The sequence below is a fragment of the Theropithecus gelada genome, chromosome 16 (assembly GCF_003255815.1).
Source record: "Theropithecus gelada isolate Dixy chromosome 16, Tgel_1.0, whole genome shotgun sequence".
NCBI lineage: Eukaryota > Metazoa > Chordata > Mammalia > Primates > Cercopithecidae > Theropithecus > Theropithecus gelada.
In genome coordinates, this window is record NC_037684.1 from 74,727,616 (window position 1) to 74,753,223 (window position 25,608).

The window sequence follows — 25,608 nt, forward strand, 5'->3', positions numbered from 1 at the left end:
AGAGAGGCAGCACCCGGGGGGGCGGCCCTGGGCGCGGCGTGAACCCGGACCCCCGCCCCCCCCCCGGGGGCCGGGGCGAAACACCAAAAAAAAAAAAAAAAAAAAAAAAAAAAAAAACCCGCAAATGACAGGAGACCAGCTTGGTGGTTTAGTCATCTCTTATCCCCACAGATGGCTGACCCAACTACAAGCACTTCCAGGCAGAGTGAAAAAAACCAAGGCCAAGCAAGACTGGTGTTCTGAGGTGAGAGTCCTGAGAGAGAGTCCATCATGTGAGCAGTGGGCCTGAGTGAGGAGAGACACTTCTGGACCATGGTGCTCAGAGTGCAGAGCCTCTGCAGCGCAACACCTCTGAGGACAGGAAGGTCACAGCCACTGAAGACATCTCTCCTGCTCATGATTTTTAAAGCTGGGCCCCAGGTGGGCCCCAGTCTGCCTGCCTGTGTCGGTGCCGGTTCCACCCTCTGAGCACTTCTCAGGGCCCGGCACTGCACTGTGCTGTGCTTTTTGGACGTGCACTAAACGTGGAGTCTTCCGATGGCTCTCAGGTGGGCCCCGGGAGCCCTTCAGAGGTGTTCAACACGATCGGGTGACTGAATGAATAAGATGGCTGGTCCGAATCCAGACAGCGAGTGGTGGCACACCAGGACCTGACCCAGACCACCGACTGCTCCCGCTAACTGCCACGGCCCACAACAGTTTCACCTTATGATACCCTCAGGCGGAGTCTTCTGCACACCTCCCCCGGGAATTCTGTGGGGGAGCTGTAGTCCATCCCATTCGGCCCCGCAGGGGACCCTCCAGGGTACAGGGCTCCCCACCCCTGCCCGCCGCACCTCACCGCCTGTGCAGGACGCTGGAGGCAGATGCTCTCAGCACCCAACATCTGCGCATGCTCTGAAGGTTGAGGGAGCACTTATAGGGAGAGCGGCCTAACCCTTTCCCACGGAGTCGTCTGTCCCTTCTGATGAGCCTTTTGCTTTTATAGAGGGATGCTCCCTGCCGTCTGGCTGGCGAGGGCCACAGAGAAATTCCATGTCTTACCTCACACCAACCGAATCAGAACCTCGAGGGGTGTGATTCAGGAATCCATGATTTTTAAAACTTTCCCGGTTGGGCGTGGTGGCTCACGCCTGTAATCCCAGCACTTTGGGAAGCCAAGGCGGGCAGATCACCTGAGGTTAGGAGTTCCAGACCAGCCTGGCCAACATGGTAAAACCCCATCTCTACTAAAAATAGAAAAGTTAGCCGGGGGTGGTGGCAGGCACCTGCAATCCCAGCTACTTGGGAGCCTGAGGCAGGAGAATTGCTTGAACTCAGGAGGTGCAGGTTGCAGTGAGTCAAGATGGTGCCATTACACTCCAGCCTGGGGGACAATGGCGAGACTTCGTCGCAAAAAAAATAAAAATAAAATAAAAATAAAAACTTTCTCTAGGCTGGGCGCGGTGGCTCAAGCCTGTAATTCCAGCACTTTGGGAGGCCGAGACGGGCGGATCACGAGGTCAGGAGATCGAGACCATCCTGGCTAACACGGTGAAACCCCGTCTCTACTAAAAAATACAAAAAACTAGCCGGGCGAGGTGGCGGGTGCCTGTAGTCCCAGCTACTCAGGAGGCTGAGGCAGGAGAATGGCGTGAACCCAGGAGGCGGAGCTTGCAGTGAGCTGCGATCCGGCCACTGCACTCCAGCCTGGGCAACAGAGCGAGACTCCGTCTCAAAAAAAAAAAAAAAAAAAAACTTTCTCTAATAATTCTGACACAGCTCGGGGACAGATGGGGATTGGCAACCACCTAGAAACTGCAACCCCCTCACATGACAGACAAGGAAATGGAAACCAGAGAGGAGGATGATTTGTTAAAAGTAACACAGTGGTAGGAACTGGGCCCTGTCTAGAAGCCAGGCTTCCTGATTCTGGCTCCACCACACCAATATGCCTCATCCCTATCTGGCCAAGGCCCTTCCCCAACACCTGGAACCAGTTACCTCTGCAAGCCAATAAGCTTCCACTTCTGAAAATCCATAATGTGCAAAGGGGAGGAGGCCCAATGTTTCACGGGCTTAGCGTAGCAGCCATAGCTGGGGACAAAGATAGCCAGTGCAGTCACAAGCTTCCTGACTATGGCCTCATCTTCCCCCAGGACCACGAGTGTCCTCCCGCTGAGCAGGGAGTAGATGGCTGGGTGGGCAAAGGGGTACTGGCGGATGAATTTTAAGGCGTTCTGGCCAGCCCTCTTTTTATGCCTATCGGAAGACAGGCCAGCAGGATAAGCAGAAGGGATCCTGTCCGAGCTGGTGGAAGCTACACTGCTCACATAGCTGGTGGTGTCTGAGTAGTTATCCAGGCTGGTCTTACTGATGTCCCGGCTAGCCAGCAGGTGGCTTGGGTCCAGCTCATAAGCGGGAAACCCTTCACAACTGTCGTCTCGGGAAGAAGGGCTGGCATTTTCCATTGAAAAGTCTACACGGAACCCCTGGTCCTTCTGCCTGTGGCGCTGTGGGGGGCTGCTCACCACTCCATCCTCGTCAGAGTGTGTGTGGGCTGGACTGGCGGGCAGCACCAGCTGACCGTCACTCTCCTTCCCAATACAGCAGGAGTCTATTTGTGATGGGGTGTTTTCCATGCTGCCCTCCTCCGTCTCACCCAGCTCCGGAGGACTAATGCTTGCCTGGAAGTGGATGGCTCCCTCATTGCCATCGGGATATGATTCTTCTTCATTAATGGCACTTGGGTAGCTGGCCTTAAAGTCATCAGGGATGAGGGCCTCAGAGGGGCAGGTACTGAGGACTTCAATACTGTCCTCGCTGATGGTCCTGTGACTGACTGCTTTGCTCCGGACTACCTGGGGGCTCAATGGTACCGTGAGGCTGGCCTGGCTGTCAGACTTAGAAAGCACAGACGTGGATTTCTCCGTGCCCAAAACTTCAATGCTTTCACCACTGCTGATACTCCCTTTCATATCCATATCCAGGTAGTCCAAGTTTTCCTGGGGGTCAAAACTGCTCAACTCCGTCACCTCCACTTCCTTGTACTCCTCATCTCCCAGTTCCTGCTCCATCTTGATCAGCACAGACTCCACACTGGACTTGTAAGAACCAACACTAATTAATACTTTAGGAATTGGGCATTCTTCTAGAGACCTGGAAGGCGGCCTGTCTTGACTGGGCTTAGAGGGCATGCTTTCTTGCTTCTCCACCATCCTGTCATCGACCTCCACCAAGTCTTCAAAGAGAAAGTTTGTTATGTGCTGTTGTTTTAGAAGTGCTCTATCAATCTGACTGGTCAGGAGGTAACACAGGTCTCCTCTGAACATGTGTTCAATGTGGCTGAGCTGAGTCAGGGTCCGGGTGAAATATTCAGTGTCACAGAGCTCCTCTAAGGTCTTCAACTTCTTGTCAAAACACTTGGTGGACTTTGCTTTGATAAGTTTTGGGGTGTAGGTTGGTCTGCAGGTGTAAAGGTCTGTGTCGGCAGACTCATCAGGGTTAGAGGTAGTGGATGCCTGGCTGGCCTGATCCTGGATGTGCTCCATCTCACCAGGACACAAATCACACCCCTTCAACTTCCGATGAGGGTATGAGCGGATCTGCTTCAGCAGGTCTTGATGTTCAATGATGGACTTCTCCACACTGGCCAGTTCATTGGCTTTCTCAATTGCCTGAGATGAGTAAAAGCCTTTGTCGTTGGCTTTCTTCTGGATCTCCGTTTCTGTGTGCAGCACTGTCCTGGTGTAATCCAAGTCTTTCAGCTTTTTTTCAAGTTCCCCAGCAAATGCTTTCCTGTTGCCAGTTTTCAAGCACTCAGAAGCTCTGGAAAATTCGGCTGAAAGCTCCTGGAACTGCTGCATGATTTTATGCTGGTCTGCAGAGATATAAGCCATGCAAAACGGCCTCACAAAGCCACGGGCCTCCAGGTCGTATAGGGTAAGGTGGTGCACGTATGCAAAGGCTCCCTCCTTGGAATCTCCCAGCACCACCTTGGAGTCCTCCACGAAGTTCAGCTTGGGGTAGGCAGATCCAGGAGGATGGCCCACGAAGGAAGCCTGATAATCCACCGACATGATACGCAGGGAGAAGTAATTGAGATCAAAAGTGCCAAAAACTTTGGTGTCATTGGGGATGGTCAGTAACGGTTGGGGTCCCACCTGCTCAGAGAACTCGGAAATAAGAATGAAGTCCCTCGAAAACTTGGCCCCAGACAGTTTTGACCAGGGGTTAGCACCCTGGTTGGTGAAGGGGAAGAGCGGCACCGAGTACTCCTCAGGCAGGGCCGGCTCATTGTAAGGCTCTTCCTCATATTCTTCCTCTTTAGTGAAGGCCACTACGTCAGGGGCGCTGATCATATTTCCAGATGTATGAAGAAAACATTGAGAGGAAGTGGGAAAGAATGCGGGGTTAATCGACGCGCAGAAGGCAGGCCTCCGGAGAAGGAAGCGAAGCCCTTACCGCCTTCTTTGCGACTCCCCGAACCCGGGGTCCTAGGCTGCTTCTCACACACCCGAGGACTCGAACTCTAGCCGCCCCCTCGGAGTTGTAGCTCCTCCGGAGCTCTCGGAGGCCTCATGAACGCCAAGGCCGCAGGCCCAAATGCCCTTCTCTTCTTCCTCCGGCGAGCGCGGCCAGCACAAGAAACCTGCAGTGAGGTCACCCGCACTCCCTGAAACCCACCGCGACAAGCAACAGCCCTCGCTGTGAACTAGGCTTAACGCGAGGCTACGGGACGCCGCAGGGGTCAGCCAAGCGCTGCCGCCCCTCACTGCCCGAGGGCAGAAACCGTCGCGGCTCCTAGGACGCCACAACCCGGATTCAGCTACCGCGGCGCCGCCATCTTGGTGTCACATGATTCCTGGTGTCGGCGCCGCGTGACCCGGAAGTGTCCTCGTAGACTTCCGAGCAGGAGGAAAAAAAGTCATGAGAAAGAGAAGGCCTTGGATGGGAGTGTCCGGCGGCTTCCCCCAAGAAGGAGTGTGATTAACCAACCACTGCTGGGAAGGAGGGGAAAGTGGGGCGGAGTGAGTCGGGGGGGGGGGGGGGGGGGGGGGGGGGGGAAACGTGCTTGGACGAGGGGCGCGGGCCCGTCTGGGAGTTGTAGTTCCAGGTCGCTGTGGGGCGCGCGCCTGGCGGAAGTGGCTGGAGAAGGCGGGCGGAAGCTGCACGCCAAGGTGCTGGGTTCGGTGCTAAGGCGGCGGCTGCGACACGGAAAAGACTGAGTGACTGAAGCTCCAAAGGCCAGCAGGCTGGTGGGGACGTGACCGAAGCGAGGCTCTAGTTCCTTTTCGGTGGGCGCCAGTTGAGCATCGCCTCTGGCTTCCCCAGGATGCGCCGGCAGTCGGGGAGCGGCTGCAGGCGCGGGGCCTAAGGATGATCTTTCCTGTCCTCCGCTCCGCGCTCCGGTGGCTGCGACAGCCCGGAGACCGTGCCTTTTCCCGCGCCGCCATGGAGGTGGCCCTCCGAGGCGTGCGGAAGGTCCTCTGTGTGGCCGAAAAAAACGACGCGGCCAAGGGGATCGCCGACCTGCTGTCCAACGGTCGCATGAGGCGGGTAAGAAAGCGCGTTCCGATCAGCTGCGTGCCTTAAGGGAGGCCCGCCGAGCCGGACAGCGTGGTGGGCGCCGCCAATCGAGATGAAGGCGATTATCTCCCATTTCTCAGGCCTCACCGCCCCTCGTCTGGATTATTGCGGTGGCCTCCTGTCTGCTATCCGACTGGAGTGCATTTTAAAACGTAGTTGAGATATTTCACTCATTTGCTTGGAAACCTTTTGTTTTCCTTGTCCTGAGCAGGTTCCCAAACTTGTCTGATTCTCGGAACCGCCTCGGGCACTGGCTGCCCTTTGGGTCTTGTGTGAGATTGGGGAAGTCTGTATTTTACTGTTCTTCCCTCGAGATTCAGAAATTCATTTGGGGACTACTGACCAGATTCCCTTAACTTGGCGTTCAAGCCCTGCCCGATCGCTCCCCAGCCAACCTAGCCCTCCCCATCCTGTGCCACATCCACTGCGTTCTACAGCCCTTGTGACTTTCCAGCCTCAAGGTACACAGTGACAGCAACACGGTAAGGTTTGGGGATTAGAGATGATGAACTGATTCTGAGAGAGGTAAGTGGTAAGAATGTGTTCTACACACACACGGGAGGCACAAACCAAAGGAGGTTAAGAAAAAGTTTCATAAAGGAGGTGCCACGGGAGACATAAAAAGCCGTCCAGGAAAATATCTCAGATAACAAAAGTAGATCCTGAAATGGTTTTCTGGAGAACTTTTCTAAGAGCGTGGGTGGAAGTTCCCTGCTCGTTTTTCTTTAGTTCCCGGGGTCCTAAGACGCGTTTCCAGTTAAAGGATAGTGGGAGTGGAGCCAGGGTTGTGTGAATGTTGGCTGACAGCTTTACCTGTTTCCAGTGCTAGAAGTCCTGGTGACCAGCCCCAAGGTTTGTCTACTTCTAGGGCTCTGGGACTCTTGAAAAATGGTCCTCCTACACCTAACTAACTTCTTATCCTTCAAGGCTCTGCTGAATTCATTTTTTCTCTCTCTTTCTTTTTTCTAAGCAATTCAGAGGTCTTGTATTTATCTATTTTTAACCTACCATACCATGAATCCATAGGGAATAGGTTCCAGCAGCCCAGGCTCCTTTCCATTGGTTCTCACAAGGTATACTTCCCTCAATGGAACGGGCTGGCACTTCAGTTGAACCCTTTCTCTTTTTTTTTTTTTTTGAGACGGAGTCTTGCTCTGTCCCCCTGGCTGGAGTGCAGTGGCGCGATCTCGGCTCACTGCAAGCTCCGCCTCCCGGGTTCCTGCCATTCTCCTGCCTCAGCCTCCCAAGTAGCTGGGACTACAGGCACCTGCCACCGCGCCCGGCTAATTTTTTGTATTTTTAGTAGAGACGGGGTTTCACCATGGTCTCGATCTCCTGACCTTGTGATCCGCCCGCCTCGGCCTCCCAAAGTGCTGGGATTACAGGCGTGAGCCACCGCGCCCGGCTGAACCCTTTCTCTTTGACTTGCTTCTTCTTTGATCATTTTCTTTCACACATTTCACGAAGGAACTTGGCTCTTAGAGTGGTTAATATGCTCAACAGAAACATTAATTCTTTTGGCAAGAATCTAGCCCTTGTTCGCAGAAGTGCCAACAGCATGCTAGGTAACATAGACTTTTCCAGTTCTGCCATGTAACATTTGTTGGTCATTGGTTTTTGAACAATATCCATTCTTATTCAGTCCTCAAGATCACCTTCATTGTAGATTCTGGTGTCTGTGGCCAGAGGAACTCCGTGTTTTTGTTTTGTTTGTTTGTTTGTTTTGAGATGGAGTTTTGCCCTTGTTGCCCAGCCTGGAGTGCAGTGGTGTGATCTCAGCTCACTGCAACCTCTGCCTCCCGAGTTCAAGCGATTCTCCTGCCTCAGCCTCCCTAGTAACTGGGATTACAGGCGCCCGCCACCATGCCCAGCTAATTTTTTGTATTTTTAGTAGAGATGGGGTTTCACTGTGTTAGCCAGGCTGTTCTCAAACCCCTGACCTCAGGCCATCCACCTGCTTAGCCTCTCAGAGTGCTGGGGTTACAGGTGTGAGCCACTGTGCCCAGCCCAAACTCCGTGTTTTCTATAAGGCCAGGAGAGCATATATCAGATGCCTCGTCCCCTGTTCATCATGTTGGCAAATTACTCCAAAATGGCAATTCCAGCCAAAAGGAAAGACTTTTCTTGGAAGGAGAAATTTTATTATTTTTATGTAAGAAAGCGCAACAGTGTGTACTTAACCCAGTTTAGTGGCAAATTCTTTAGCCTTTGCCTTTTCTAGGTTGGTAATGCAAGCTACAGATTTTGGACCCAGGGCATTGCCTCCCTTGTGACAGCAGATCTCATATGTCATTGTAATTTGTCCTGCCAGCTTCCACCAGCTTAGCCAGAGCTCCTTTGTCTTCCAGAAAGTTAACTTGTGTGAAGGTGACAGTGGTACAGGTCTTCCTGTGGAACTTGACACCCCAGTCTTGACAGTGCGGTAGAGAATCCCCATCTTAGGACACAGCGCAGGCAGGAAGACAGCCAGCTCAATGGGATCCACCACCAGCTGACCCTTCATGTTCTCTACCAAGTTGTTGGCGGTGTCAACCCGGTTCTACTTGAAGTGTAGGTGGTCTCTTAGTAGGGACATCCCCTTTGCTGGCAGCTTTCTTCTCAGCCTGGGCCAACAGTTTCAATCTCTTCCCGTGCTGTGTCTCTTGTCTGTACTGTGGGCAAGCTTAAGCAATTGAGTAGCTTAAGTTTGGTAGTCTGAGGCCTGGGTGAACTGGTCAATCCCAGGTGGCACATCAGCCGCTTATAGAGGGCAGCAGCCAGTTATAGCAGGACTATTTGACAAAGTGGGTGAGGCCCTTCGGCTAGATATCCAATGCCAACATTCTTAGGGCTTTTTCTCAAATGAGATTTACCACCTTATTGGCCTACTGCTGCTCCATGACAGCGGGGGCCAGGGCCACTTTCTTCTCCTTGGCCTGCTTTCCTTTTGGCATCTTGGGCAGCTAGAGGAGAGAGGCTGCTGAAATGTCTCATCTTCAAGGAATCCTTCCCTCACCACCTCTTCCCCCACGCTAGGTCAGAGACCCTTACTGACATGCTGTCATAGCACTCTATTCTACTTGAAAGGCATCTACTAGTTACAGTTAAATAATGGGATGTGCAGTCATTTATTTGATTTTTGTCACTGCCTCTCCTTGGACTCTACGCTCCAAAGGGCAGTGATTATATTTTAATTGCTATGTCCTAACACCTGTTATGGTGTCTGGAATGCAGGAAACTTTCAATAAATATTAATACTTGGGCTGGGTGCAACAGCTCACGCCTGTAATGCCAGCAGTTTGGGAGGCTCAAGCAGGCGGATCACCTGAGGTCATGAGTTCAAGATCAGCCTGGCCAACATGATGAAACCCCTCTCTACTAGAAATACAAAAATTAGCCAGGTGCGGTGGCGGGGTCCTGTAATCCCAGCTACTCAGAAGGCTGAGGCAGGAGAATCACTTGAACCTGGGAAGTGGAGGTTGCAGTGAGCCTAGATTACACCATTGCACTACAGCCTGGGTGACAGAATGAGACTCCGTCTCAAAAAAAAAAATTAGGCCGGGCGTGGTAGCTCATACCTGGATTCCAGCACTTTGGGAGGCCGAGGCAGGCAAATCACGAGGTCAGGAGATTGAGACCATGAGACCATCCTGGCTAACACGGTGAAACCCTGTCTCTACTAAAAATAGAAAAAATTAGCCGGGTGTACTGGCTGGCGCCTATAGTCCCAGCTACTTGGGAGGCTGAGGCGGGAGAATGGCGTGAACCCGGGAGGCGGAGCTTGCAGTGAGCCGAGATCGCGCCACTGCACTCCAGCCTGGGCGACAGAGTGAGACTCCTTCTAAAAAAAAAAAAGAAGAAGAAAAGTTAATACTTGAGGCGGGCGGATCACAAGGTCAGGAGATCGAGACCATGGTGAAACCCCGTCTCTACTAAAAATAGAAAAAATTAGCCGGGCGCAGTGGTGGGCGCCTGTAGTCCCAGCTACTTGGGAGGCTGAGGCAGGAGAATGGCGTGAACCCGGGAGGCGGAGCTTGCAGTGAGCCGGGATTGTGCCACTGCACTCCAGCCTGGGCGACAGAGCAAGACTCTGTCTCAAAAAAAAAAAAAAAAAAAAAGAAAAGTTAATACTTGTTGAAAGCATGTTTGAGCTGAGTGTGAAAGTTTTACCAGGCAGTAGAAACTGTGAAGAACAACCTAGTGGCTTGAAATAGCTTGGCATATTCAGAAACAGTGAGAAGTTAGGGATGTCGTATGGTGCAAGGAGACACCAGTGAGTTAAGCAAGAGCAGCAGTTGAGTGCATATCATAAGGGTCTTAGAGAACCATGTAGGTTGAGTGGCAAAATACACAGAAAAGTGACCATTTTAATCATTTTGAAGTATACAGTTCAGTGGAATTTTGTACACTAAATGTGCCACCATCATCATTGTCTAGTTTCAGAAGGTTTTTTATCACCCCAAGAGGAAACCTCATATCCATTAAGCTGTCACTCCCCTTACCCTCTCCTCAGCCCTTCACAACCACAAATCTGCTTTCTCTCCCCATGGATTTGCCTGTTCTGGGCATTTCCTATAAGTGGACCCATATCTTACATGCTCTTTTGTGTCAGGTTTCTTTCACTTAACATAAGCTTCTTGAAGTCCATCCATGTTGTACCATGTATTAATATTAGTTCTTCATTCCCTTTTTTTTTTTGGTTTTTGAGATGGAGTTTCTCTCACTGTCGCCCAGGCTGGAGTGCAGTGGTGCAATCTCAGCTCATTGTAACCTCCAGCTCCCAGGTTCAAGTGATTCTCCTGCCTCAGGCTCCCCGGTAGCTGGGATTACAGGCACCTGCCACCACGCCCGGCTAATTTTTTGTATTTTTAGTACAGACAGGGTTTCACTGTGTTGGCCAGGCTGGTCTCGAACTCCTGACCTTGTAATCCACCCACCTTGGCCTCCCAAAGTGCTGGAATTACAGGCGTGAGCCATTGCGCCTGGCCTCTTCATTCCTTTTTATGGCTGAATAGTATTCTGTCATATGGATAGATCACATTTCATTTTACCATTCATCAGTTGATGGACATTTGGGTTGTTTTCATCTTTTGACTATTGTGAATAGAACTTCTATAGACATTCATGTACAGGTTTTTTTTAAATGTGTTTTTTAGTTTGTGTTTTGTTTTGTTTTTGAGACAGAGTTTCGCTCTGTCACCCAGGCTAGAGTGCAGTGGCCCCATCTCCACTCACTGCAACGTCCACCTCCTGGGCTCAAGTGATTGTTCTGCCTCAGCCTCCCAAGTAACTGGGATTACAGGCACACACTACCACACCCGGCCAATCGTCGTATTTTTAGTAGAGATGGGGTTTCACCATGTTGGCCAGGCTGGTCTCGAACTCCTGACCTCAAGTGATCCACCTGCCTCAGCCTCCCAAAGTGTATTTGAATGTGTTTTTAATTCTTTTGGGTAAATTTCTAAGAGTGGAATTGCTGTGACATGTGATAACTCTATGTTTAACTTTTTGAGGAAACACCAAAATTTTCCAGAGTGGCCAAAGCATTTTACATTTCCACTGGCAATGTCCAATTTCTCCCCATCCTCAACAACACTTGTTATTTTACTTGTTTGTTTTTTAATTCTATTTCATTATCATCCTAATGGGTGTGGAGTGGTATCTCATCATGGTTTTGATTTGTGTTTTCCTAATGATTAATAATATTGAGCATCTTTTCATATGCTTGTTGGCCATTTCTTATCTTCTTTGGAGCAATGTTTGTTGTATTTTTGGTGTCATAACCAAGGAATCATTGCCAAATTCAGGATCAGGAAGAATTATACAGAGGAATCTGTTATTTTGAACATAATTTATATTTTTTACTTATTTTTGTTTTATAGAGAGAAGGACTTTCAAAATTCAACAAGATCTATGAATTTGATTATCACCTGTATGGCCAGGTAGGTGCTAAAATATTTTCATCATAAGCAAGAGAAAGTAGTCAGCCTAGTCATATGTAGAATATGTCACTGTCTTAAGAATAACAGCTGTTAACAACCTAAACGTTCCTGGTTACAGGTGATCACTTTATAATTTATGAGGAAGTCTCTTTAATAAAATATGGTCCCATCTCAGCTCTTCATTTCAAAAAAGAAAAAAAAAAGCTAATATACAATAGTTTGAGGAAAATTGAACTAATGCAAGAGGCGTCGTGGTACTAGAATTGGTATGGTGATTGTATTCCTATGGCTTTTGACTTTGAAGACCTTGTATTTATGTTTATTTCTTCCCAATCAGGTTTTTTAAAATGTCTTTAATAGAAGCTCCTCCCTCTCATTTGAATGACTTGGCAAAATAATAACTGTAAAAAGACTAACTGAATTTTGAATTTTGTCATCATTCAGAATGTTACCATGGTAATGACTTCGGTTTCTGGACATTTACTGGCTCATGATTTCCGGATGCAGTTTCGAAAATGGTCAGTACAATTCTCAAAAGAAGAACTTTCAGATTATAGTAAGTTGTGAAATTTCAGAGAACTTTTGAGGCATGTTGATCTTACTGGGTAATTTTTTTTTTTTTTTTTTTTTTTTTGAGACAAAGTCTCAGAGTGAGACTCTGTCTTCCAAGCTGGGGCACAGTGGCATGATCTTGGCTCATGGCAACCTCTGCCTCCCAGGTTCGAGTGATTCTCCTGCCTCACCCTCCCGAGTAGCTGGGACTACAGGCACGCACCACCACACCTGGCTAAATTTTGTATTTTTGGTAGAGACAGAGTTTCACCATGTTGACCAGGCTGGTCTCAAACAAGGCGGGGTTTGCCTTCTTTTGCCTCCCAAAGTGCTAGGATTACAGGCGTGAGCCACTGTGTCTCGGTAATTTATTTATTTATTTGTTTATTTATTTATTTTAGTTATTTTTTGAGACGGAATCTTGTTCTGTCACCCAGGCTGGAATGCAGTGGTGCAATCTCGACTCATTGCAACCTCTGCCTCCTGGGTTCAAGCAATTCTCCTGCCTCAGCCTCCCGAGTAGCTGGGACTACAGGCGCCCGCCACCATGCCAGCTAATTTTTTGTATTTTTGTTAGAGACGGGGTTTCACCCTGTTAGCCAGGCTGGTCTTGATCTCCTGACCTCGTGATCTACCTGCCTTGGCCTCCCAGCATGCTGGGATTGCAGGTATGAGCCACCGCACCCAGCAGTAATTTATAATACTAAGATGACCTAGGATTATCTGATCCATTGTGAATTTTTATTAAATCTTTAAACAGTCACTTTTGGTGTTCCCTCAAAATTGCCAGGCCTTTTTCATGCAGCCATTGGATTGCATTTACCTATAAAAGGGCTCCAGAATGCCATCTTATCCATCCTGTTCACACTCGTGGAGAAGTGGACAGTGTGTCATGCAGAGGATCATAGCCTTGCTTTCAGTTCACCGGGACCTTTTCTTCTGGGGATACACCATGAACCCATTGGAACAGTTTGCTGTCATTAGATTGGAGGGCTCTCTGTCATGTACTGAGTTGGGACTCTGTTTCCATGTCTTTTCTAGGCAGAGCTGCAACCCTCTTGTCCTCTTTGAAGCAGAAATTGAAAAGTACTGCCCAGAGAATTTTGTAGACATCAAGGTAGGGTCTTTTGGAAGACATATGGCACTGAACAACCAAAGAGTCAAACAGAGTGATATCTTTATTTTTAATGCATTGGCATTTGGAGATAAGGTTTTCCACCAAACTCACTACCATGATTTAAAAAGCTGGTTCCCACCCATTGTATAAATGTGGCCAAGTGGCCAAGAAACTGAAGTAAACATTTTTTTATGAATAGTAGTTGTTTAAATCCTAGGAATAAGAGCTGGACATGGTGGTTTATGCCTGTAATCCCAGCAATTTGTGGGGCCAAGGCAGGATCACGTGAACCCCAGGAATTTGAGACCAGCCTGGGCAACATAGTGAGACTCTATCTCTCCAAGTAAAAAAGAAAATTAACCAGGCATGGTGATGTACGCCTATAGACCCAGCTAATAGTAAGGTGGAGGAAGGAGGATTACTTGAGCCCAGGAGGCAGGAGGTTGAGGCTGCAATGAGCTGTAATCACACCACCACACTCCAGTCTGGTGAGAAAGTGAGACCCTATCTCAAAAAATAATCCTAAGTATTGTAAACTATTAGTGCTAGCCCCCATCTCACCCCTTGTTAAATGGAAGAGGCTGCAAAGTATAAATGCCTGTTTGACAGTAAATTGCCAGTTGTCCAGCAGTCAGGGCATGCGTAGTTAATTTATTTTAAATTTTTATTTATTTATTTATTTATTTATTTTGAGATGAAGTCTCGCTCTTGTCCCCCAGGCTGGAGTGTGATGGCGCAATCTCAGCTCACTGCAACCTCCGCCTCCAGGTTCAAGTGATTCTTTTGCCCCAGCCTCTGGAATAGCTGAGATTGCAGGCGCCTGCCACCACACCCAGCTAATTTTTGTATTTTTTTTTTTTTTTTTTTTTTTGAGACGGAGTCTCGCTCTGTCACCCAGGCTAGAGTGCAGTGGCCGGATCTCAGCTCACTGCAAGCTCCGCCTCCCAGGTTTACACCATTCTCCTGCCTCAGCCTCCCGAGTAGCTGGGACTACAGGCGCCCACCACCTCGCCCGGCTAGTTTTTTGTATTTTTTAGTAGAGACGGGGTTTCACCGGGTTAGCCAGGATGGTCTCGATCTCCTGACCTTGTGATCCGCCCGTCTCGGCCTCCCAAAGTGCTGGGATTACAGGCGTGAGCCACCACGCCTGGCTAATTTTTGTATTTTTAGTAGAGATGGGGTTTCACGATGTTGACCAGACTGATCTCGAACTCCTGACCTTGGGTGATCCACCCGCCTCAGCCTCCTAAAGTGCTGGGATTACAGGCGTGAGCCACCGAGCCCGGCCAGTTAATTTATTGAGAACTAATAAACCTTTGGATGAAATTCATTTGGGATTCGTTTTGTTTTGTTTTGTTTTGTTTTGAGACGGAGTCTTGCGGTGTCGCCCAGGCTGGACTGCAGTGGCGTAATCTCGACTCACTGCAAGCTCCGCCTCCCGGGTTCAGGCCATTCTCCTGCCTCAGCCTCCTGAGTAGCTGGGACTACAGGTGCCTGCCACCATGCCCAGCTAATTTTTTGTATGTTTAGTAGAGATGGGGTTTCACCATGTTAACCAGGATGGTCTCAATCTCCTGACCTCATGATCCACCCACCTCAGACTCCCAAAGTGCTGGGATTACAGGTGTGAGCCACCATGCCCAGCCGGGGTTTGTTTTTTTTAACCAGGTCATAATCAGAACCACTTGAAGTGTGTGTGTGTTAGAGCTGAATTTTAGGTTTCGTCATATTGGGGAAGTTATATTAAACCCTCTATTCTAGAAACTCATTTGTGGTTCTAAGGGGTTGTATGATCATTAGGACCAATGAGAGCAGTTTTCTCTGGTCTATTTCCTTCGCCAAGTTGTCACACTCCAAGAATATTATTAACCTTCAGTCAGATCCCCTTAGCATAGAGGTGTCAAGTCACTGTTCTGCAATTCTGTTCTCACCACTCTTATTCCACTGTGAACTTCAGAAAACTCTGGAACGAGAGACTCGCCAGTGCCAGGCTCTGGTGATCTGGACTGACTGTGATAGAGAAGGTGAAAACATTGGGTTTGAGATTATCCACGTGTGTAAGACTGGTAAGTGCTGCTGCTGCTGACTTTCTCTACTTTGGGATTCCATAAATAGAGTGTTCTCATTTGTATGTGCAAGTGAGCCACGGATGAGTTCCTCTGCAGATACTTTCCCTGTCGGTCTGTGAGTCCCACCAGCCATGTGTCCTGGAGCAAATCACTGAGCCATTGGGAGCCTCGACTTCCTTGTCTGTAATATCAGGCCAATCCAACATGTTTCCTGGGACTGCCACAGAGATTAGATGAGTTAATGCGTGATGTAAACCATTTAGACCAGGACTCATTCCTTGTTAGGTACAAGCATACAAGCAGATACCCAGCTCCTTGAGAACAGGGACTTTATATTCTTTTTGTTGTTGTTGTTGTTGTTGTTGTTGTTGTTATATATTGAATTATTTTAGTATTTGGTTAATGAAAACAAAAATAGAAAAATAAAATTACATATTGAATATGTGTAAAAGAGTGAATATACCACAAGTAAAGTACAAAGAATAATTACAAAATGTTCTGTTTTCTTTTTTAATCTCTCCTATTATACAGTGCTCGACTATTAATAAATAATTGTTGCAGTGGATTTAAAGGCTCTCGCCGTGTTAATGGTTTTGGGTAACTCAGAGGAAGTGATGAACGGGCCGGCCATTCTCTAGCTCAGAGGGTGGGGTTGCTATTTTCGTTTAGTGGTTTTGTGTTCAGCGCTGTAATGACTCCTGGAAATTTAAGTGCATTAACTTTCAAAGACAGTGTGTGTATGTCCTATATTCTTTCCTGAAGGGGCATGAAATTCCCCCATAGAACCCTTTAATTGATAGTGTTTTTCTTTTCCCAAAAGGCCTGAGAGAGCAAGTAAGATTAAAGTCTCAAAAGGCAGCCAGGCACGGTGGCTCATGCCTGTAATCCAAGCACTTTGGAAGACTGAGGCAGGTGGATCTCCTGAGGTCAGGTGTTCGAGACCAGCCTAGTCAACGTGGTGAAACCCTGTCCCTACTAAAATTACAAAAATTAGCCAGGTGTGGTGGCATGTGCCTGTAGTCCCAGCTACTCAAGAGGCTGAGGCAGGAGAATTGCTTGAACCCAGGAGGCAGAGGTTGCAGTGAGCCGAGATTGTACCACCGCACTCCAGCCTGGGTGACAGAGTGAGACTGTCTCCAAAAAAAAAAAAACAATGCTCACCAAGAGCATTTTAGTATTTTAGTTACGGAAGGGGCATGGGTATTTCTCGCAATGTGGAGACGAGAGACTGAGAAAAGAAATAACACACACAGAGACAAAGTGTATAGGAAGAAAAGTGGGCCCAGGGGACTGGTGCTCAGTAAGTGAGGACCTACACTGGCGCTGGTCTCTGAGTTCCCTCAGTATTTATTGATCACTATCTTTACTATCTCGGTGAGGGGAATGCGGTATGATTGTAGGGTGATGGTGGGGAGAGGGTCAGCAGGAAAACGTGAACAAAAGACTCTGTGTCATAAATAAGTTTAAGGAAGGGTGCTGTGCCTGGATGTGTACATAGGCTAGATTTATGTTTAACTTTACATAAACATCTCAGCGAAGTAAAGAGTAACAGAGCAGTATTGCCACCATGATGTCTCGCCTCCAGCCATACAGCGGTTTTCTCCTATCTCAGAATATAATATATGGTCGGTTTTACACCGAGTCATTCCATTCCCAGAGACGTGCAGGAGACAGATGCCTTCCTCTTACCGCAACCGCATAGAGACTTTACTCTTTCACTAATCCTCCTCAGCACTGACCCTTTACGAGTGTCAGGCTGGGGGGCTGTAAGGTCTTTCCCTTCCCACGAGGCCATATCTCAGGCTGTCTCAGCGGGGGGAAACCTGGACAGTACCCAGGCTTTCTTGGGCAGGAGGCCCTGCGGCTTTCCGCAGTGCATTGTGTCTCTGGTTAATAGAGAATGGAGAATGGTGATGTCTTTCACAAAGTGTACTGCCTACAAACACATTTTTGACAAAGCACATCCTGCACAGCCCTAAATCCCTTAAACCTTGAGCCAATGCAGCACATGTTTTTGTGAGCACAGGGTTGGGACAAGAGTCACAGATTAACAGCATCTCAAAGCACAACAATTTTTCTTAGTACAGATCAAAATGGAGTTTCTTTATGTTTTCCTTTTTCTACATAGACAAAGTAACAATCTGTCTCTCTTTCTTTTCCCCACAGTTACTAGCTAAGATTAGCTCCATCACTATTTTTGAGAGTATACTCAGTTTAAAGGTTATGGTGGTGTTTCCTCTTTAGACACTGTACACCATTGATTTAACCTAATAGGTAAATTGGTCACCTCACAGCTTCTTGAACTGGTTTGCCTTTATTTCAAGGGGCTTTAAGAAAAGTGAGTCCTTTATGATGGAGGGCAGTGTGGTTTGACTTTGACCTTGGTAACGCCTTGTGTTCTGCAGTAAAGCCCAATCTGCAGGTGTTGCGAGCCCGATTCTCTGAGATCACACCCCGTGCCATCAGGACAGCTTGTGAAAACCTGACTGAGCCTGATCAGAGGGTGAGCGATGCTGTGGATGTGAGGCAGGAGCTGGACCTGAGGATTGGTGAGGAGCTAGGCAGACCCCTCCATGGCCACATTAATGTTGTGTTATGGGACCAAAAATGGGCTCTGTGTAGATATGTGCAGCCAGCCCTGGACTCTTATTAGCCACCATTTTCACCTTCCTTCACTCTCCAGGAGCTGCCTTTACTAGGTTCCAGACTCTGCGGCTTCAGAAGATTTTTCCTGAGGTGCTGGCAGAGCAGCTCATCAGTTACGGCAGCTGCCAGTTCCCCACATTGGGCTTTGTGGTGGAGCGGTTCAAAGCCATTCAGGCTTTTGTACCAGAAATCTTCCATAGAATTAAAGGTAGGGCCTGGAGTGGGGGTTATGGCCTGGGACCTATGGGCCCAAGGTTAAGGAAGGGGACTGTGAGCGTTAATAGCACTAAGAAAGATGTAATTTATTTTAGTCTTGCTGTCATCCTCCCTGGCCCATTACAATCCTCTTAAAGTTCCCTTTGTTATCCGGAAATTCTTCCTTATTTGATATTCCTTTGACTTTCACCACCTTTTCCTATCTGTCATATCATGTGGCTTCTCTGAGACACAGATAAACCTTTTCTTATCTGTCATATCATGTGGCTTCTCTGAGACACAGCCTTTCTGTTTGTCTCTCCTTAATATAGTAACTCATGACCACAAAGATGGTATCGTAGAATTCAACTGGAAAAGGCATCGACTCTTTAACCACACGGCTTGCCTAGTTCTCTATCAGTTGTGTATGGAGGTAAGAAGTCCTTCGAACCCTTAATGATCTAGGAAACATTCTGCACACCTCCCAAATCACTCCCACTGTTGGCAGAGGTTATCTGTCTCGTTCTCCCATTGGACTTTAGCTTTAAGTTTGCATCTCGGGATTACTTTGGGGACCAGTAAGACTAGAACCCCCTGAAAACAGCACTAAAAGGAAAAGGGAAGTGTCTGCATTCTTTTTAGATAAAATCAGAAATTTTGGGAAATGTATAGTTGAAATCCCCTCTTGTGGCATATACTGTCACCAGAAATTATCAAGGATTAGCTAGACCAGTCCAGGTCATTGACTTATAGAGCTAGGAGAGAATGGACAGCGTTTGGCTCAGTCCCCTCTTTGTTGGTCGCGTGAGGAAATCTAGAGAAGTGAAAGTCACAAATTAGTGGGTTAATTTTATATACTGTTAAAAGCTAGGAAGAAAATAAGGCAAGGGAAAGGGATAGAGAAAGGCTGGAGGGACAGGGAGGGGAGGGGTTACACTTGAGCAGAGGCTGGAGAGATTAGGGAGAGGGCTGGAGGGTGGGTGGGACATGCATGTGCTATAGAAGGGAGCAAGACTGGCCCGGGCCATAGGCCAGTCAGTGGCAGAGTTAGGACCCACCCTAACGTTTCCTGGCCCTTGGGCTGTATGGTTTCCTTTCTGATGTCACTTCCTATTAGCACATAACAGCCTGGTTTAACCCAGGGACTGCACAGAGTCATGCTTAAGTAAAATTCCGAGCTCTCTAGGCTTAATTCATGGTGTGCTTCTGGCTGCAGCCCACTGGCAGATTTGTTACTAATTAGGCAAGGGATGTGATAACTGTGCAGCACCCACTATGGACCAGGCATACTTTGTTATGTGTTGTTTTGTTTAATCCTAATAATTCCTGTGAAGGCAGTGATAGCATCCCCATTTTCCAGATGAAGAAGCTAAAGAAAGTGAAGAGACTTACCCACAGACACGTGAGAGCTGTACATAGCAGAGCACAACCGAATCCCAGTGTGTCCCTGCCCCTTCTGCAGACCGTGCTGCCGTCTCCATCTCTCTCTCACTCCACCTTTGACCCTGGACCACTGGGAGTCTCTGTAACACTGCACAATTATTTGTTAAATAAAAAGACCACCAGCCGAGGTTTCATAGTGAAACCCCATCTTTACAAAAAAGAAAAAAATTAGCTGGGCATGGTGGCACCTGCATATAGTTCCATCTACTTGGGAGGCTGAGGTGGGAGAATCGCTTGAGCTCAGCAGGTTGAGGCTGCAGTGAGCCATGATTATGCCGCTGCACTTCAGCCTGGGTGACAGAATGAGATACTGCCTCAAAAAAAAAAAAATCAACTTAAATAATAATAAAATATAAAAGTAAGTAATAAAAAGGCCCGCCCTGTTTCTCCTTCACTCGGATGTGGTACGGGACTACGTGGTGGGCGATGCAAACTATGAAGTTGGTTTTAAGATTAAAGGTCTCTAGCTTGTATTGTATAATTTCTCCTATTTCTTTTTTTCTTTTCCCTGAGACAGAGTCTGGCTCTGTCGCCAGGCTGGAGTGCAACAGCACGATCTCGGCTCACTGCAACCTCTACCTCCTGGGTTCAGGCGATTCTCCTGCCTCAGCCTCCCCAGTAGCTGGCACTACAGGCATGCGCCAACACAACTAGCTAATTTTTGTATTTTTAGTAGAGATGGGTTTTCACCATGTTGGCCAGGATGGTCTAGCTCTCTTGACCTTGTGATCCACCTGCCTCAGCCTCCCAAAGTAGTGGGATTGCAGGCGTGAGCCACCGCACCCGGCAATTTCTCCTGTTTCTAACTCTGTATTATTCTGAATTTTTTTTTTTTTAAAGGAGCACTGGGCCAAGCATGGTGGCTTATGGGAGTATTGCTTGAGCCCAGGACTTCTGGGCCAGACTGGGTAACATAGCAAGACCCCATCTCTGTATTTTTTTTTTTTTTTTTTTTATGTTTTTTTTTTTGAGACGGAGTCTCGTGCTGTCGCCCAGGCTGGAGTGCAGTGGCGCGATCTCGGCTCACTGCAAGCTCCGCCTCCCGGGTTCACGCCATTCTCCTGCCTCAGCCTCCTGAGTAGCTCGGACTACAGGCGCCCGCCACCGCGCCCGGCTAATTTTTTGTATTTTTAGTAGAGACGGGGTTTCACTGTGGTCTCGATCTCCTGACCTTGTGATCCGCCCGCCTCGGCCTCCCAAAGTGCTGGGATTACAGGCGTGAGCCACTGCGCCCGGCGTCACATCTCTGTATTTTAAACAAAACAACAACAGAAGGAGCACTGTGCATGTGTACATAGAAAACTGTATTCAGGCAATGCATAGGCTGTTGGATTTCGTAGTCTCTGGAGGAAGCACCTTAAGGCTTGTGAAATTGCCCTTCACAATCTTGGTTTGAGTGGGAAAGTAGTGATGGTGTCTATCTTGCTGTCAGCTACAAGCAACATTAAGTGGGCACTCTCCTAGGCTGTCACTGCAGGCCTACCTGGTGGTCGTCAGTTTGATCTGGAAGGACTGGCATGGGCTATCCACAGGAAGGATGGGGATGATGCACTAACAGGTTAACATGGTCTTTTCTTTCCTGGCTTTCTAGGATCCCATGGCAACTGTGGTAGAGGTCAGATCTAAGCCCAAGAGCAAGTGGCGGCCTCAAGCTTTGGACACTGTGGTATGTTCCAGACAGGCTGTTTCAGGCACTGGGGAAACACTGTTTTGAGGCCGTGGTTCTACTGCCTAGACTGTGGCTTGGTGGAAGAAAATATCACCCATCACCAGGCCACACAAGAAAATGCTTGAGAAAGACACGGTCCTGCTTAGCCTTACTGTTTGTTTTGTTTGTTTGTTTTGTTTTTGTAGACTCAGACTTCTGGGCCCAAGAGATCTCCCACTTCAGCCTCCCAAGTAGCTCGGACTATAGCCATGTGCCATGATGACCAGTTAATTATTTTTATAATTTTTTTGTAGAGACGGAATCTCACTATGTTGACCAGGCTGGTCTCAAACTCTTGGCCTCAAGTGATTCTCCAGCCCCAGCCTCCCAAAGTACTGGGATTACAGGCATAAGCCACCACACCCAACCACTGCCTGGCCTCTTAATGGTTTTTTTTTTCTTTTTGAGATTTTTTTTTTTGAGATGTTGCCCAGGCTGGAGTGCAATGGTGCGATCTTGGCTTACCACAACTTCCGCCTCCCGGGTTCAAGCAATTCTCCTGCCTCAGCCTCCCGAGCAGCTGGGATTATAGTCATACACCACCATCAGGTGATCTGCCCACGTCAGCTTCCCAAAGTGCTGGGATAACAGGCGTGAGCCACCACGCCTGGCTTTTTTGTTGTTGTTGTTGTTGTTGTTGTTGTTAACAACTGCGGCCGGGCGCAGTGGCTCAAGCCTGTAATCCCAGCACTTTGGGAGGCCAAGACAGGCGGATCACGAGGTCAGGAGATCGAGACCATCCTGGCTAACATGGTGAAACCCCGTCTCTACTACAAAATACAAAAAACTAGCTGGGCGAGGTGGTGGGCGCCTGTAGTCCCAGCTGCTCGGGAGGCTGAGGCAGGAGAATGGCGTAAACCCGGGAGGTGGAGCTTGCAATGAGCTGAGATCCGTCCACTGCACTCCAGCCTGGGCGACAGAAGGAGACTCCGTCTCAAAAAAAAAAAAACAATTGCAATATAACTGCATTGCATGAGATTTGGGAAACAAAAAGAGGAAGACAACCATCCTGACATAATTACTAGTATCTCTTCCAGTTTTTTAACATGCATGTTTTTACAGCATTATAACTAAAGTAGCTTGTATTTTCCACGCAAGCATTTTTTCATGTTGCTGCATAATCTGTGTAAATATTACTTTAAATAATCTGCTGTATGAACCTACTTTAGAACAGGGCTTCTCAAATTATTTGACCCCAGGAAGAGCCACCGTGACGGAACACAAGTCTGAGTAAATCACATTAGGAGTATGCCTTCTCAGTCACCACTTAGCAGGAAAATTTGGGATAGAATTACTATTAGAATTCACTCTGAAGGTTGGACGTACAGAACACTAAGGCTAACAAGCATGCAGGCTAAGAAGCACGCAGGGACTGGTGGGCAGTGCATTCTTTGTCTTGGGCAAGCCACAGTAAATGTGTATGTGTGTGGAGGGATTGCATGGGGGCAGTTATGCATTTTGTTTGCTTGTTTGTTTGTTTGTTTTTTGAGAGGGAGTCTTGCTCTGGTCGCCAGGCTGGAGTGCAGTGGCGTGATCTCGGCTCACTGCAGCATCCATCTCCCGGGCTCAAGCGATTCTCCTGCCTCAGCCTCCTGAGTAGCTGGGACTACAGGTGCATGCCACTACACACAGCTAATTTTTATATTTTCAGTAGAGACGGGATTTCACCATGTTGGCCAGGATAGTCTCAATCTCTTGAACTCGTGATCTGCCTGCCTTGGCCTCCCAAAGTACTGGGATTAGAGGCATGAGCCACCACGCCCAGCTGCATTGATTTTATATAGTAGGCTTATGTTTTTTAGTCCTCACTGGTTAAGTATGCTTTAGTGTGACATATAGTCATCAGCACTGTTAACTTGTCACGTAGGGAAAAAAACATCTGTTATCCCCCAGGAGGGCTCCTGGGGTTTTCACCCTCCAGGAGAATTTACCAGGTCTTGGGTGGTGTTCCCAAAGTGTGGTTCTCAAGACTGTCTGTGTTTGAACAGTGTATTAGACGGCTTTGTTAAAAAATGTAGATTTCAGCCTGGGCACAGTGGCTCAGGCCTGTAATCGCAGCACTTTGAGAGGCTGAGGTGGGCAGATCACAAGGTCAGGAGATCGAGACCATCCTGGCTAATATGGTGAAACCCCATCTCTACTAAAAATACAAAAAATCAGCCAGGTGTGGTGGCAGGTGCCTGTATTCCCAGCTACTCGGGAGGCTGAGGCAGGAGAACTGGCATGAACCCAGGAGGCAGCGCTTACAGTGAGCCGAGATCGCGCCACTGCACTCTAGCCTGGATGACAGAGTGAGACTCCATCTGAAAATATATATATATATATATATATATATGTAGATTACTGGGCCAGAGGTGGTGGCTCACGCCTGTAATCACAACATGGCAAAACCCTGTCTCTACTGAAAACACAAAAATTAGCCAGCCGTGGTGAGCGCCTGTAGTCCGAGCTACTCAGGAGGCTGAGGCAGGCGAATTGCATGAACCTGGGAGGCAGAGGATGCAGGGAGTCGAAATCGTGCCACTGCACTGCAGTCTGGGCAACAAGAGTGAGACTCGGTCTCGAAAATAAAAAAATTTTTTAAATGTAGATTTCTGGCCAGACGTGGTGGCTCACGTCTGTAATCCCAGCACTTTGGGAGGCCGAGGCGAGCAGATCACCTGAGGTCGGGTGTTCAAGACCAGCCAGGCCAACATGGCGAAACCCCATCTCTACTAAAAATACAAAAATTTGCCAAGCGTGGTGGTGCTGTAATCCCAGCTACTTGGGAGGCTGAAGCAGGAGAATCACTTGGACCCAGGAGGTGGAGGTTGCAGTGGGCCAAGATCATGCCACTGCACTCCAGCCTAGGCTACAGAGTGAGACTCCGTCTCAAAAAAAAAAAAAATGGAGTTTTCGGCTGGGTATGGTAGCTCACGCTTGTGATCCTTGCATTTTGGGGGGTCAGAGAGGGAGGATTGCTTGAGGCCAGGAGTTCAAAATCAGCCTGCACAACATAGCAGCTTCCCCAGTGGTCAGGGCCCCAAATCTGCTGGCTTCCCAGTTGAGTCCTGCACACATTAAAGTCTGAGAACCACTAGGCTAGGATCTGACTCTGCCTGGCAGGCCCAGAAATTGTTGTTGGGCAATCTTTTCCACTCTGTTTGACAGAAGCACCTGGAGTGACAGGGGCTAGATTTGACTGAAGGTGAGTTGTGTATTTGAGTTGTGCTGCCTGACTCATGCAATACACCTAACATCCCTGTTGACCCATTTCACAGGAGCTTGAGAAGCTGGCTTCTCGAAAGTTGAGAATAAATGCTAAAGAAACCATGAGGATTGCTGAGAAGCTCTACACTCAAGGGTAAATATTCTGGATTTGGGAGTAGAATTTGAACCATCTTTATCAGGATGAAATATTTTAGAAATAGAGTTTATGGGCCAGGCGTGGTGGCTCACACCTGTAATCCCAGCACTTTGGGAGGCCAAGGCAGGCAGATCATGAGGTCAAGAGATCAAGACCATCCTGGCCAACATGGTGAAACCCCGTCTCTACTAAAAATACAAAAATTAACTGGGCGTGGTGTGGTGTTGCGCGCCTGTAGGCCCGGCTACTGGGGAGGCGGAGGCAGGAGAATCATTTAACCCAGGAGGCGGAGGTTGCAGTGAGCTGAGATTGCACCACTGCACTCCAGCCTGGGTGACAGAGCGAGACTCCATCTCTGGGAGAAAACAAAAATTACAAATAGAGACTGGGTATGCTGGGTCACACCTGAAATCCAAGCACTTTAGGAGGCCTAGGCAGGAAGATCGCTTGAGCTCAGGAGTTTGAGACCAACCTGGGCAACATAGCAAAACCCTGTCTCTACAAAAAAGAAAAATTAGCCAGGCATTGTGCCACACACTTATAGTCCTATCTGTTCAGGAGGCTGAGGCAGGAGGATTACTTTAGCTTGGGAGACGGAGGCCACAGTGAGCCAAGATCGCGCTGCTATACTTCAGCCTGGGCACCACAGCAAGACTATCTCAAAAAGAAAAAACGAAAAACAAATAGAGTCCACATTACAATTTTATTGGACAGCATTATTCTTTGTATACTCTAAGAAAAGTCTCGAAGCACACGCTGGTGGAACTTGTCAGGGTCAGTGAGGCTCATGTGCTGCATCAGGGTTGGTCTGTCAGATTGACCCTCAGAGTGGCCAGTGACAAGCCCCAGGCTCTGAGGCTGCTGGCCTTTATCCTGTGCTGTGCTGCCCCTTTTGTTTCTCCTTTGTTTTCTTTGAGTGTCCTAGCAGGAGAGCCAGCTGCTTTTCACCCCATGAGTGGGTGCATCTCATCTCAGAACTTTTCTGAATCAGGTAACCCAGGTTGCCTTCAGTTGAGTTGGCTACATCAGATGAGTGTTTATAG

The 25,608-nt window shown here is 48.3% G+C and overlaps 2 protein-coding genes across 3 annotated transcripts in view; one reads left to right on the forward strand and one right to left on the reverse strand.

The window, feature by feature from the left end:
- SMCR8 (Smith-Magenis syndrome chromosome region, candidate 8) overlaps positions 1-5,002 on the reverse strand; it is an 8,804-nt gene extending 3,802 nt beyond the window's left edge. The window contains exon 1 of the mRNA XM_025361707.1: positions 1,984-5,002. Coding sequence (XP_025217492.1) covers positions 1,984-4,340 — 2,357 coding nt within the window. The 5' untranslated portion in view covers positions 4,341-5,002. The remainder of the gene's footprint in view (positions 1-1,983) is intronic.
- A 72-nt stretch (positions 5,003-5,074) lies between these two features.
- Positions 5,075-25,608, forward strand: part of TOP3A (DNA topoisomerase III alpha) — a 41,780-nt gene continuing 21,246 nt past the window's right edge. Inside the window, exons 1-10 of one of the 2 annotated variants that reach the window (XM_025361950.1) lie at positions 5,075-5,538; positions 11,430-11,489; positions 11,934-12,007; positions 13,083-13,158; positions 15,116-15,224; positions 17,633-17,776; positions 17,911-18,081; positions 18,401-18,501; positions 21,103-21,177; positions 24,480-24,562. In XM_025361950.1, the coding sequence (XP_025217735.1) occupies positions 5,359-5,538; positions 11,430-11,489; positions 11,934-12,007; positions 13,083-13,158; positions 15,116-15,224; positions 17,633-17,776; positions 17,911-18,081; positions 18,401-18,501; positions 21,103-21,177; positions 24,480-24,562 (1,073 nt within the window). In that variant the 5' untranslated portion in view covers positions 5,075-5,358. The remainder of the gene's footprint in view (positions 5,539-11,429; positions 11,490-11,933; positions 12,008-13,082; positions 13,159-15,115; positions 15,225-17,632; positions 17,777-17,910; positions 18,082-18,400; positions 18,502-21,102; positions 21,178-24,479; positions 24,563-25,608) is intronic. The other variant, XM_025361951.1, reaches the window with a different exon arrangement.